Source organism: Trichechus manatus, unplaced genomic scaffold (assembly GCF_000243295.1).
Source record: "Trichechus manatus latirostris isolate Lorelei unplaced genomic scaffold, TriManLat1.0 scaffold00025, whole genome shotgun sequence".
NCBI lineage: Eukaryota > Metazoa > Chordata > Mammalia > Sirenia > Trichechidae > Trichechus > Trichechus manatus.
Window position 1 is genome coordinate 8039448 of NW_004443961.1, and position 13280 is coordinate 8052727.

Genomic DNA, 13280 nt, shown 5'->3' on the forward strand with positions numbered 1-13280 from the left:
TTATGTGGAGTCCCTGGGTGGGACACATGGTTAAGGTGCTTGGCTGCTAACCAAAAGGTTGTCGGTTCAGTTCCACCCAGAGGAATCTCAGAAGAAAGGCCTAGCAATTTACTTCCAAAAAATCAGCTACTGAAAACCCTATGGAGCACAGTTCTACTCTGACACATATGGGGTCACAAGGGTTGGAACTGACTCCACAGGAACTTTTTTGTTTTGGGTTCATTTGCTTGTTTAATTGATTATGTACCTACCAATAGGCCGGACATTGTATATGGCACTGGGAACAGAAGAGGAAGAAAAACCAGTCATATCCACTGCTCTCACGGGTCTTAGAAACCAGTGGAACCTAGGTACATATAAATATGTACATGCACTGTTACAGATACTGAAGCTTTTCTACCCAAAGGTTGATACTATTTGATGTAGGTGCTTTGTGTAAAAATAATTTTCCCTGAATGTGTTTATATGATCCTCACTAAGAATTAGGTACTGAGCACAGCTTATGTTATGGAATGTTTACTATTATAACTTAATCTTTGTTATAACATTTTTTCAAGAAGCCATGATCACTAGCAAGAATGATGTCAAGCTCCTCTTTGACAAAATAATTCAATTTCAGTTAAACCAAAAAAAGTATGCCAAAGATGACTACACACATTATTTTTTACATGATGCAGAAAACATTTCCCAAAGATTATTTAAAATATTATTTTTCCATTAAATGTTTCTACTATGCTATTTGATTCTCAAACAAGTAGCATTTTAAAATATACCATTTGTAAACTACAGCCCAGATGTTAATTTTCACCAGTGTCATTGATTAGGTTTTTATGCATTTGTGCCATTTATCGCTCTGTGAGAACTTGTGAAAAATGAGTGAAATCAGACAGTTGTGAATGTTGTAGTCATTGTGTTTCCTGTAACTAATCTATTGCCGTCAAGTCAATTCTGACTCATAGGGACCCTATAGGCCAGAGTAGAACTGCCCCATAGGGTTTCCAAGGAGTGGCTGGTAGATTTCAACTGCTGACCTTTCGGTTAGCAGCTGAGCTCGTAACCACTGCATCTAATTGCCAAATTATGAATTAGGCCATGAAGTAGATTAGTCACTCAGGTGAGAGGAGGTGAGTTTTATAATCTGGAGCAGTTTGGGGGTCTTGATACGCTAAGAATCATGCTATCCTCTTCATGTCTTAAATTATAGGTTTGTTATTGCGGACTTCTTCCAAGCCTTCTCTATGTACATTACTACCTATTTTTATTCTCTGGCATGATCAAATTTCTAAACCATCAGGCTCCTCACACACCCTCCAAAGAAGAATCTCTGAATTACATTTCATCATCTTCAATGCACTAAGCTTTCCTGAATAGAGAAAATCAATTTTCTTCAATAGGTTTAACTATAACAGCCTACTTGGCTGTGTTCTTTCAGTGTAACGTTCTACACGAAAACAAGGAAGCAAAGCTCATTCAAGTTCACGCTACTTGCAAAGCACAGGTGCAAGGAGTAGGGGACAACTTCATCCACTGCCCAGCTTCCATTACCCTTCCTCTCGGTAACAGGAACTTGAATTCCCTTTGGGAAAATACTGCTCCCTCATTCTAAGCCATGGGGCTGCTACCATTCCCAGGAAGAGAAACAGATTCTGAATGGCTTAAATTGATTAGCCTATACCATCCATCTGTCCACACATATTGGTTCCAGGAAGGGCATGTAACTCATTAAGAGCCAATGAGACAGGAAGCTTCTGGAAGAGACAAGCTGTCACTCACCCTGTAGGGTTTGTTGTGTAAGGATGTGACGCTACATCTTGTACCCATAAGGGGAAGCAGCCTGAGGTTGAAGCTGGCAGAGATAGATCCTAGGACCACCATTTGAGCCCTGGTACAAGTAGAGACAAAAGCCAGCCACCTAAGCCCTCAAATGTCCTTTTTGAAAAAGCCATTTTGCATTGAGTTTTCCATCACATGCAACATAAAGAATGCCCACTGATACACCGTGGTTATGTCAGAGTAAAACCAACAAGTTAAAACCACCACCAAAAGCTAGAGTAGATACAGTCTTCCCCCAGAGAAACAGAACAATGGACCTAATACCTCAAATCTCTGATTGCTGACTTTCTTTCCTTTTTTGTTCCAGACGATTTTTGGTCTTGGGTCTCCCGAAGCTTGGCAAATGAAAGAGGCAACTCCACCAGAGACCCCTGTCTGATCCACCGGAGTTCGTGTAAACCTTGGAGGTGCTGAAATAAAAGAAATAAACATCACAATGACAAGGAAAGTTGAAAAACAGACTATTATTACCCCACTTGCACTGCTTCTCCCATATTATTCAACCCCACTTCCATCCATATATACATCCATACACAAATGTACCAGAATTACGAAATTTGGAGCACGCCTTTAACTTTGGAGGCCAGTTTAAAGGGGAGGGAGGTAACTTTCTGGTCAAATTATCTGTTAGTGCTTTTATTGCTGAAATCTGTTTTAAGGCAAGAGATCCAGTAACATTCAAATAGCAACATCACACATTAATTTTTATTACCAGTATAAAAAAAAAATCCAATTTGTTCTCTGTAACAAAATGAGCTCATCAATCAAAGTGAGTAAAATTTTAGCTCTTTGCTTTGATGCTGCTATCAGGACATTGCCAGAAAGCTGCACTGCCACCGCTGAGCCATTAAAATTAGTGACATTGAAGAGAAATTCGAGAAAGTTTAAAGAGACAAGAAATACGGCCCTGAATTAGAAAGTTTGGCAAGAAACAGAAATGGGGGTGGGGGGGAGGATGCTAAAATGACTCTCTAACCCAGATATCGTGGGCTGCCTTATTTGAAACTTAACTCCACAATCTGAACAAAAGAAGTTGAATCGAGAAGCCTCAAAAGTCTTAGTAAAGAAAAGGATGTTTTCAAGAAAGATGTAGAGTAAAATTTTGTAAGGATGAAAAGCTGGAAATTAGAGGATTTTTAAATGTTCTCTATCTCCTTTAAAGGTTCCTAACATTCATCTCTTAAAAGTTACTTATTTTCTATCTAGTATTTCCAAATCTAGAAATGTATCCAACAAGAAAGATACAAAATGTAGATGAATATTTGTGAACAAGCATATTCAGCATGTCGTTTGTTCAGCAAAAATTATAGTAGTCTAAATATCAAATAATACAGAAACTGACAGTGAAATAAAATATGGCATAATGATAGATTATCCAACAAATAGTAAATGCATATTTACAAGGTTTTTATCATATGAGAAATATTTCTGATTTAATGGTAAGCCACAAAATCATATGCCATGGTTTGAATTATGTCCCCCCAAAAATGTGTGTCAATTTGGCTGGGCCATGATTCCCAGATTGTGTGGCTGGCCTCCATTTTGTGATTGTAATTTTATGTTAAAGAGGATTAGGGTGAGATTGTAACACCACCCTTACCCAGGTCACATCTCTCTCTGATCCAATGTAAAGGGAGTTTCCCTAGGGTGTGGCCTGCACCACCTTTTACCTTACAAGAGATGAAAGGAAAGGGAAGCAAGCAGAGAACTGGGGACCTCATACCATCAAGAAAGCAGTGCCAGGAGCAGAGCGTGTCCTTTGGACCAGAGGTCCCTGTGTGGAGAAGCTCCTAGTCCAGGGGAGCACTGATGAGAAGGCTGACAGAGAGAGAGCCTTCTGCTGGAGCTGACACCCTGAGTTTGGACTTTTAGCCCACTTTAACTGTGAGGAAATAAATTTCTGTTTGTGAAAGCCATCCACCTGTGGTATTTCTTTTAGAGCAGCACTAGATAACTAAGACAGAATTTGGTACCAGGAGTGGGGTGCTGCTCTAACAGATACCTAAAATGTGGAAGCGGTTTTGAAACTGTGAATGGATAGAGCAGTGGCAGCAGCAAAGGAGCGGCAGTGGCAGAGAACCAACAGCAGCAGAATCAGGAGACCAGTGCGAGACAAACCTCTCTTCGTTAAAACCATCCACCTGTGGTATTTCTGTTATAGCAGCACTAGATGACTAAGACATCATAATACAAAATTAGACATGAGGGATGTCAGATAATAAAGAAAAAATGCCCAGAAAAATTTTTTTAAAAAATTGCTAAAACAGTAGTTTGGGAAGTAGTATTTTAAATATTTTTCCTACTTTTTTACACTTTTATTATATCCTTGAGTTTTTATAATAATGTTATCACCGGCTATTTTTAAAAACTCCACAGTGTTGACATTTTACTTTTATTTTTCATTTTCTTATCCCTGTTCCCAAGTTTCTGTTCTCATTGTTTTTCAGTTATCTGACATACCTAAGCAGTTGTCATCAAGCTGACTCCGACTCATGGTAACCCCATATGTGTCAGGGTAGAACTGTGCTCCACAAAGTTTTTAATGGCTGTGACCTTTTGGAGATAGATTGCCAGGCCTTTCTTCTGAGGCACTTATGGGTGGACTTGAACCTCCAACCTTTTGATTAGTATTTGAGAGCTTAACCATTTGCTCAACTCAGAGACTCCCTACGTTATAACTACAGTTATCATTTAAGTGGAAAACAATCCTTAGACTCCAAGAAGGAAGAAAATAACAACAAAGTGCATCACTGTCTGGTCATCACCATCATGTTTCCCACGTGATGCTTCCATGGCCTGACTTCATCTTGGTCAGGGGATCAGATTCCCATCTCAGCTCTGCCATTATGTCTGTGGAATGCCATGGGGGGGAGGTGGCGGCTAACTTTCCTGCTTTTTAGCTGCAGATTTACAAGCTATGGAATAAATTATCACGGAGAGATCCTCTCCAGTTTTAGTCTTCTGTCTAGTATCTTATTTCCACAATAAGGGAAGGAGAGGGGAAGAGAGAGAGGGAGCGGCATCTTCTAACACTAGTCCTGGGGAACCAGCTTCCGCCTCATCAGCAAATTCAACTTGTTGGTGATAGTGAAAGTGGTGGGAAACACATGGGCTTGTTTTCCCCGGGAAATACTGAGGAAGCAGAAAGCGGGCTCTAACCGCCCTGCTAGATACCACATCCTGCTCCATCTCTTGGTAACAGCACAAACTAGATGATTACCAGAAGCTGCGGGAAGTACTTAAACGGATTTGAAATTGACTAACATTGACAGGAATAAGAAACATTGTATATTGATGTCACTTTTCTGGAAACACACAAACAAAAAAGATATTACAAGTGTTTAAATGTTTCATTTTGCTGTTGGGAACAAAGCAAACTGATAATTAATTACTTGTCAGCAACTAATATAGAAATTATAATTATACAGTTATAATACTTAGGGACCATTCCTGGAAAATAAAATGCATTGTATTGCCACAATATTAAGCTATGATACTACTACTTTTGGGTACCTTCCTTCTCTTGCATATAGATTAAAAATTGATAACACTCAGGGAAAATCTATTTGAACAACTCCAGCTTCCTGTTTAAGTCCTGGTTTGAAATTTCTTCCAAGAATATATGAGGGGAGTGAAGCGCTGGGGTATAAAACAAGGGTATAATACTCAAGTTCAATAAACCTAGAACACAGGACGCCTTTTTCCCTGGACTGGGTTTGTTTGTTTTTTTTTAAAGGGATAGCTTCCAGTCTCTCATCCCAAAGAATGAAGGAAATGTGGAGATGCTCAAACTTTGCAAATAGGCAACAGTACTTGGACAATTGCTTCCTATGACAGGTACATGATGTAAGAGCCTAGGGTAGAAAGGTAATCTAGAAATAATTGTGTGGGTGGGGACATTAAAGAAGTCAAATTAGTATTAAATATAGAAATCTTATTTCTAAATGGAAAGGAGAAAAGGTAAATTCCCATACACTTGGAGATGCGGTGTAACTATCGTTCCTGTATTTTCCAGATGTATTTCTTAATTATCTTCATTTTCTGTTATACCTTGAGGTTCTCATGATACTATCCACCACGACCACTAGACGTTACTGTAAGAATCTTATTTCTGATGGGAAAGTCAAGTAATGTATTTAATCCATTGACATATAGAGAATTTCTAAAAACAACCAATTAGATCCGGTTCCAGGACCTTAGACCCTGTCTTCCTAAAATCTACTACTCACCACACTAGTGACTCAGTATTCTTCAAAAAGCATCCTTCAAAGGGTCTTTAATTTTATTCTTTAAAAGCAAGAAATGGAACTGATCACACTACATTAAAATGAAAGGCATTTCAGGGGCTCATACCCAAACTGGTTTTGTTTGTTTTTGTTTTTCATATGAAGGACTTCATATTTGTTTTGCCTTCCCAGATTAAAATAAATCAATAAATAAATCAAGGCTTTCTTACATGATCTGACGTCCATTTCTCTAAACTTGCCCACAAAATCCAAACCACAGAAACAGAGAATGTCATCGTTCTAGGACACAAGGTAAGATTCTAGATAACAAAGGAAAATCCTTTCAGTAAGCATGTCTGTGACATAAATAATCTCTCAGACCTGATGCTGTCAATGCCAGTTAACCAGGCAAGGGAAAGATATGAGATAGAAGACTAAACTTAGTAACTCCAACAATGCTTAAGGCAAGAAAATGCAACGTAAATGTGTATTCTCAGAGGGGGGCAACTATATACATCACCACTTCCCCTTCTCTATATCTCAACTTAACAAAGGAACAAAATGAATCTCCTGCCTTATTCTGCCATGGATACTGCCCAAATTTAAGTCTGTTCTGAAGATAGGGAGAAAGGGAAGAGAATCCAAGTAAGACAAAAAACATAGACTTCTACTAAAGAAGCACACGATAAAGCCTCAGTTCTGAAAAATGAAAACCCCTATTTTTATACCATGACTTACAATCAACAATATCATTCTTGGTGTACAGAAAAACAAAATAGTAAGGGCATAAAGATGGGGAGAAAGGTATTAGAACTTTCCAGTTGCCACTATTTAGGCACACTTCCATATCACTGCAGTTAACTGCCATCGTGATCCCCCTGCACCTGTCAACCCTGTGCTTTGCAAAATCCATTTCTGCTCAAGCTAGTTTCGACAAGTGAAGAGTATGATCCTATATTAAACTAATGCTGGGCACTGCAGAGGTCAAATTACTGTGAGACCCAGAAAGTCTATTTTCCAAATGGAAAGTAGAGAAGATAAACACGTACATGAGTCAGCCCAGAGGCATGGCTGATATTCTAGACCATGTCAGTCATGCTGCCTGGCTGTTTTCAAGGACTGTGCATTCTCAGGATGCATTCACAGAGCAGACAGTAGCTCCAGGAATCGAGTGGATTTTTATTTCCGACCCAGCTCAAGAGGAGACATAGGCTGCTGAATGATTCTTAATTCTAAAACGTTAGATTACTTCTTAAAATGTAACCAATACATAGGAGCTTTGCACATAACGGTTGTAATATTCTGTTGCCACATCACATTCCACATTGCTAAACTGTCAGAAGACAGGACGACAGGCTCCATCCACGCTTATGGCTATTAAACTTAGGAGAGAAAACCAACCAAGACCACCGCAAGTTGCCTTTGACTGTCCTTAGCAAACTGCTCTGTTGAGGACAAAACCCTCTCTTTGGTACCTGCATTAAGCAGAGCTAGACATTACTGGGAAGAACCACTGAAGTCTACTAGTTACGTCCATGGAAGAAAGGAATTTATGAGAAATTCTTAATGATTAAGAAGACAACTCAGGTTTGCAGTAACACGGCTGGCTGAGAGTCACTAACACAGATTCAGAGAAAGGACCACAGGCCACAAAAGTGAAGAGAAGACATGAGAGTACTGTTTGTCTGACTGAATTATAATGAATAAGATGGTTTTGCAGACATCAAGGAAATATGTTGCATGGGGAACAAATCTAACAGCATATAACTAATTGGCTTTGTTTTCTTTCAGCTGATTAAAATTTCCTTAAACAGAGTGCTTTGTTTTTTTAAGGAATATTTGTCGTAATAATGTACTTAAAACCTTGAAAGGGAAAGGTTAATAATGCTACTAAATGATACTAAGGGAGAGAAGGAGGGGATTTCAATAAGAATATGCTGGCAGCCTTGTGTTTAAGAATGCACTTCCTCCCCAAATTTGCCGTCTTTACTTTGGCTTATACTTTTTTTTTTCATTTTGCTTAAAAGGCACCTGTAGAACGTATGAGATGTTAGTGAAGCCCCTGTATGCTCTTTCTTCCTCTGGAAGTGCCATGTGAGGGCTCAGAAGGGAAGTTTGGGAACCAGATGAGGTGGGAAAGCAGAACACGGAGTTGTTAGGGATGCTGCTAGGGGCACTGGCTGCTCCTGAAGGGAGTGGGAGAAAGAGCTACCACAAGGTGTTACATTCCCTCCCAGTTACTGTGCATCCTATGGTCACTTACCAAATACGGCAAGTGGCCAGAGTTTGTCAGGATGTTATTTTTTTGTTTTCATTCATCCGATTTTTCCTGGGGTAGGTAGTAGGGTGTTGTGAGGGCAGTGGTGGTACAGTGATAGAATTCTCGCCTTTCATGGTGGCGACCAGGGTTTGATTCCGGTCAAGGCTCCTCAAGCACAGCCACCACCCATCTGTCAGTGGAAACTTGCGTGTTGTGATGCTGAAGAGGTTTCAGCAGAGCTTCCAGGCTAAGACTAGGAAGAAAGGCCAGGCAATCTAGTTCTGAAAACCAGCCAGTGAAAACCCTACATATCACAGCAGTCTCACTGCATTGTGTATGCAGTTGACTTGAGTCAGGGACCAATTCGAAGCCAGCTAACACCAGGGGCGTAGTGGGACAGTGAGACAGCAGTACAGCTTCCTGGACACATGACAGAAGAAGGAGGTCTTGAGTTGATGCTTCTCCTGTTAAGTGTCCATTTCTTTGTGGCCCTCCTGTTCCCCAAACACCAACCTTGCAGCCTCTACCTCCTCTATGTCTCCTTATTCTTTGCTCTCACAACCAATCAACTATTACTGATTCTACCTCTAATATTTCATGCCCTCCCTTTTTCATATCTAATAATAATGGCAGCGATTCTCTATTTGAGCTGCACATTAGAATCATCTAGCAACCCTAAGACTATATCGGTGCTTGGGCGCACCCCAGACCAATTAAAAGAGAAGATTGCTAGATGAGGTGGGGCAGTGGCATTTAATTCCCAGAGGATTCCAATGCGCAGTCAGGACTGGGAATCACTGACTGATATCGGTGCTGTCCCATCCAGTCAGCCTCATTTCAGGTTTTTATTTCTATAGGGAGTATTACACATTGCTGTGGATCCTTGTTATTGCCTTTTCTTCTTGCTCTTTAAGTTATTTTGTTTTGTAAATGCATTTATGATTACAACTCATGACTACTCAAAATATAAATAAACAAACAAGCTTTAATAGCTCACGGCTGCAAATAAAACCGTAAGTCTTGTTTGGCCTTTAAGATCTTTCCAAGTGCTATGAACCTATTTACCCAACTATGTTTCCTACTATTGCCCTTAAAGAACCTAAAATTACTCACCTCAGTGCCTTGGTACACGCTGTTCCCTTGTACAAAACAGTTTCTCCCCTAGTTCTGAATTTATAGAACTTACTCATTTTTCAACCAGAATGGAAATCCCACAAAGCCCATCTGGATGTAATCCACAATCCCTTTCAACTCCCTGGTCATACTTTCTATAGCTATCTTAAGAGTTACAACAGACTATGTTTTATAATGAGGAACCCTGGTGACACAGTGGTTAAGTGCTCGGCTACTAACCGAAATGTTGGCAGTTCGATGAACATGTGTTTTCACTCTCTTCATGTTAAAACCCTGAGAGGCACATAAATGCTCTGGTCATCTCTGAAGACTCGTAACTCTTAATTGTGTCCAGCACATAGTAGGAATTCAATGCATATAATGGCTTAATAAAAGGCTCACCAAGGTGCTAGACCCTCAAATCCTTGGATATACACTTTTGATTACTGAGGATAGATAATAATATTGTAAACATGATTGCTAAGCTTCTGTTTGAATTACACTTAAACTACATTTGCTTACAGCTTGGTACGTAAGCTGGGAAGTATAAATTTTATGTAACGCATATTGACATTGCAAAACACTGACATGATACAGTGGAAAACTATGACCCCATGCCAGGCCCTATGGTGGTAAAAGGCAGTATAGCTATGTCACAGATTCATGCAACCCAGTAGAGGACTTGAGTTCAGATGAAGTATGATTCAATGCAGTGGGCCTCATTCTTTTATGAATAATATTCCACTTCACTGATAGCATGGAGTTCTCCTCTTCCCTGTCACTTTTTGTGCTTTTTATTTTTAAGTAAAATGACTTAATTGTTCTGATTGTACATGTTTATTTATATATAAATTAGAAAATAAATTTAAAAGGAGATATTTCAAAACTCTAAAGCTTGGATGAATAACCGTGATGAATAATTTTCAAGAACTTTCTATGTGTGTCCATTTAACATAAAATATTTTTTACCAAAAAAAGGAATTACATTGTTATTTTATAATCAGCATTTTACTTAAAATATATTGTAAATATATTTTACGTCAATAAATATTCAAATTTAATGTAATTTTTACATTATGAAGAGAATAAAACCAAAAACCCAAACTGGTGCCTTTGAGTCAATTCCAACCCATAATAACCCTATAGGACAGAGTAGAACCGCCCCAGAGGGTTTCTTTCCAGGGGGTGGCTGGTTGATTCGAACTGCTGACCTTCTAGCTCTTAACCACTGTACCACCAGGGCTCCATGAAGAATAATATACATGTTTATTTTACTGTTAGATATTTAGGTTGGTTCTAGTTTTTCCATATTTTAAAACATGTTTCAATGATCGTTCTCGTAATTATATATTTGCACATATACGTAATTCCTATGTGTAATCACTGCTGTATGTAAACTCTGATATGCAGAATTCATTCCTGCATGTAGAATTACTGGATCAAATGGTCTGTACCTTTTTAAGGCTTTTGATACGTATCAATATATTATGCTTTAAAAACAATGCATATATATTCATATCATCCGTATATCAGAGCATCCAATTACCCGGACCACTGCTAAAGCTGAAAAATATCACTTTATTTTTGACTCAATTTTATCCTTTTTAGCTAAACAGAAGAGCCCTGGTGGTGCAGTGGTTAAAGTGCTCAGCTGCTAACTGAAATGTCGGCAGTTCAAACCTACCAGCCGCTCCATGGGAGAAAGCTGTGGCAGCCCACCTCCATGAAGATTTACAGCCTTGGAAACCCTATGGGCAATTCTACTCTGTCCTACAGTGTCGCAAGGAGTCGGAATCAACTCTAGGGCAATGGGTTTCGTTTGAGCTTTAGCTGAACAGGCCGGATGGAAGTTGAAATGGAGGTGAGAGGAGGATCTGTTTTGAGGAAGGCACTGGGGAACCCACCCCTCAAAAAAATCCTCCCAGAGCCTGCCTTTTCCATTTCCCCTTGTGAGAAAAAACAGTGTAAGGGCATACTTAGTGGTGAATATTTAAAGCCAATGAAGAAAGTGGAAAAGGGTGGATGAAAAAAAATCTATAAAGTGAAACTATTGAAAATAACATATGCTATAGGAAATGATTTTTAATTCAAAACGGTCAAGGCATTCAAGTCCATTTTACTCCAAATTATTTTTCAAAAATTTTAGAGATTTCATATGAGTCAATTCACAGTAGTTAAATAATTTTCTATATGATAATGAAGATATCTCTCATCTCAATGACTTTCCTGAGCCCTATGTGAAGACTTCTAGATTATGTCTATCAACAAATCATTAAGTCTTATATTTGTATATCAATTATCATGTATTTATAATTACTGTGGATAAAAATCAAACCAAAACCAAACCCACTGCCATCGAGTCAATTCCAACTCCTAGCGACCCTGTAGGACAGAGCAGAACTGCCCCATAGGGTTTCCGAGGAGCAGCTGGTGGATTCGAACTGTGGACCTTTTGGTTAGCAGCTGAAGCTCTTAAACACTGTGCCATCAGGTCTCCAATGTGGATAATGGAAGCACAAATATTAAGAATGCAAAACAGTAAAAATGTTTCAACTTTGTTTTTATTCTTAATCGTTGCAATTGGGCTTTTTTTTTTTTTATAAACTGAATGGTCTCCTAGGAATATTTAGCAGAAATTGAATTCAGTTAACATTTGCTGAGAACCCTGGTCAGCCTAGAAAATACACAGCTGACTTCAATTTGGATCTCTCTGCTCTTTAAAAAAGCTTATTTTATATCTCTGCTTACTTTATAAGACCTTCCACTGAAAAAAAATTTAAGAACAGGAGACCTGCTGGCACAGCGGTTTTAAGAACAGGAGCCCTGCTGGCACAGCGGTTAAGCGTTGGAGTACTAACCGAAAGGTCGGCAGTTCGAATCCACCATCTGCTCTTTGGAAACCATGTGGGGCAGTTCTACTCTGTTCTATAGGGTCGCTATGTCAGAATCGACTTGATGGTAAGGGGTTGAGTTTTTCAAGTCATTTGTCCAGTATTATTAGAAACAGGAACATTTAACAAACACATACAAATTAGAGAGAAAACACAATATATAAATGATCTAGCATGAATCAAGAATCTGGGAGTCCTTATCTGCCGCTTTCAGGCATAACCTTGAACAAATGATATAGTTTCTCTAAGCCTCCATCTCCCCATGTATAAAATCAGGCTAATTAACAGTACCTGTCTTATAAGGCTGCTGTAAAGGGTAAATGCGATGAGATGTCAAACATTTAGCACAATGTCTGGTCTACAATGTAAAACCAGCAAACGTTGTAATTATCATTAATTAGCACAGCTGATCAACTTTCTCAGTTCTAGAATCAATAACCCTCCAACCCGACTGCTACCATAGGACTTTCCTATCATCTGCCTTCATAATCTCTGATCGTGCTTGGACTTACTACACAATCCAAAACAGTGCACTGCTCCAGATTCTGCTTCTTCACACACAAGGATACGTACATATTACAGTAGGACGCTTCACGTGCAAGGATACAACAGCAGTGGTCAGAGCAACAAAGCAACAATGCTATATTCCAAGATTTTGTGGTCATTGGCCTATTTCAAGGTATATTCATGACTGAGTCATAAACACTTGTTTTACAGCAGTGAAAGATGTATGGTTTCACCACCATAACTTGTCTATTTCAGGTACAGCTATTGGCCATTACGACCAAAACAAACAATGCCCGACATTCCACGCATCTAGGCCATAAAACGTCCATGAACTACTGACATGCTTAGTAAGATGGTCATCTGTTGTGGTGTAAGAACATCATAGTTACTGCTGGTTTAGTGACATTAATTTCTGGAAGGTGTGGGAGTGGTCTAGAATTACTCTTAGAC

The 13280-nt window shown here is 39.1% G+C and overlaps 1 protein-coding gene across 6 annotated transcripts in view; it reads right to left on the bottom strand.

The window, feature by feature from the left end:
- Positions 1 to 13280, bottom strand: part of PTPRD (protein tyrosine phosphatase receptor type D) — a 473666-nt gene that overhangs the window by 349774 nt on the left and 110612 nt on the right. For 5 of the 6 annotated variants that reach the window (XM_004373491.2, XM_004373489.2, XM_004373492.2 and 2 more), the window contains exon 2: positions 2098 to 2243. In XM_004373491.2, the coding sequence (XP_004373548.1) occupies positions 2098 to 2243 (146 nt within the window). Of the gene's footprint in view, positions 1 to 2097; positions 2272 to 13280 lie in introns of those variants that run through there. The other variant, XM_012554711.2, reaches the window with a different exon arrangement.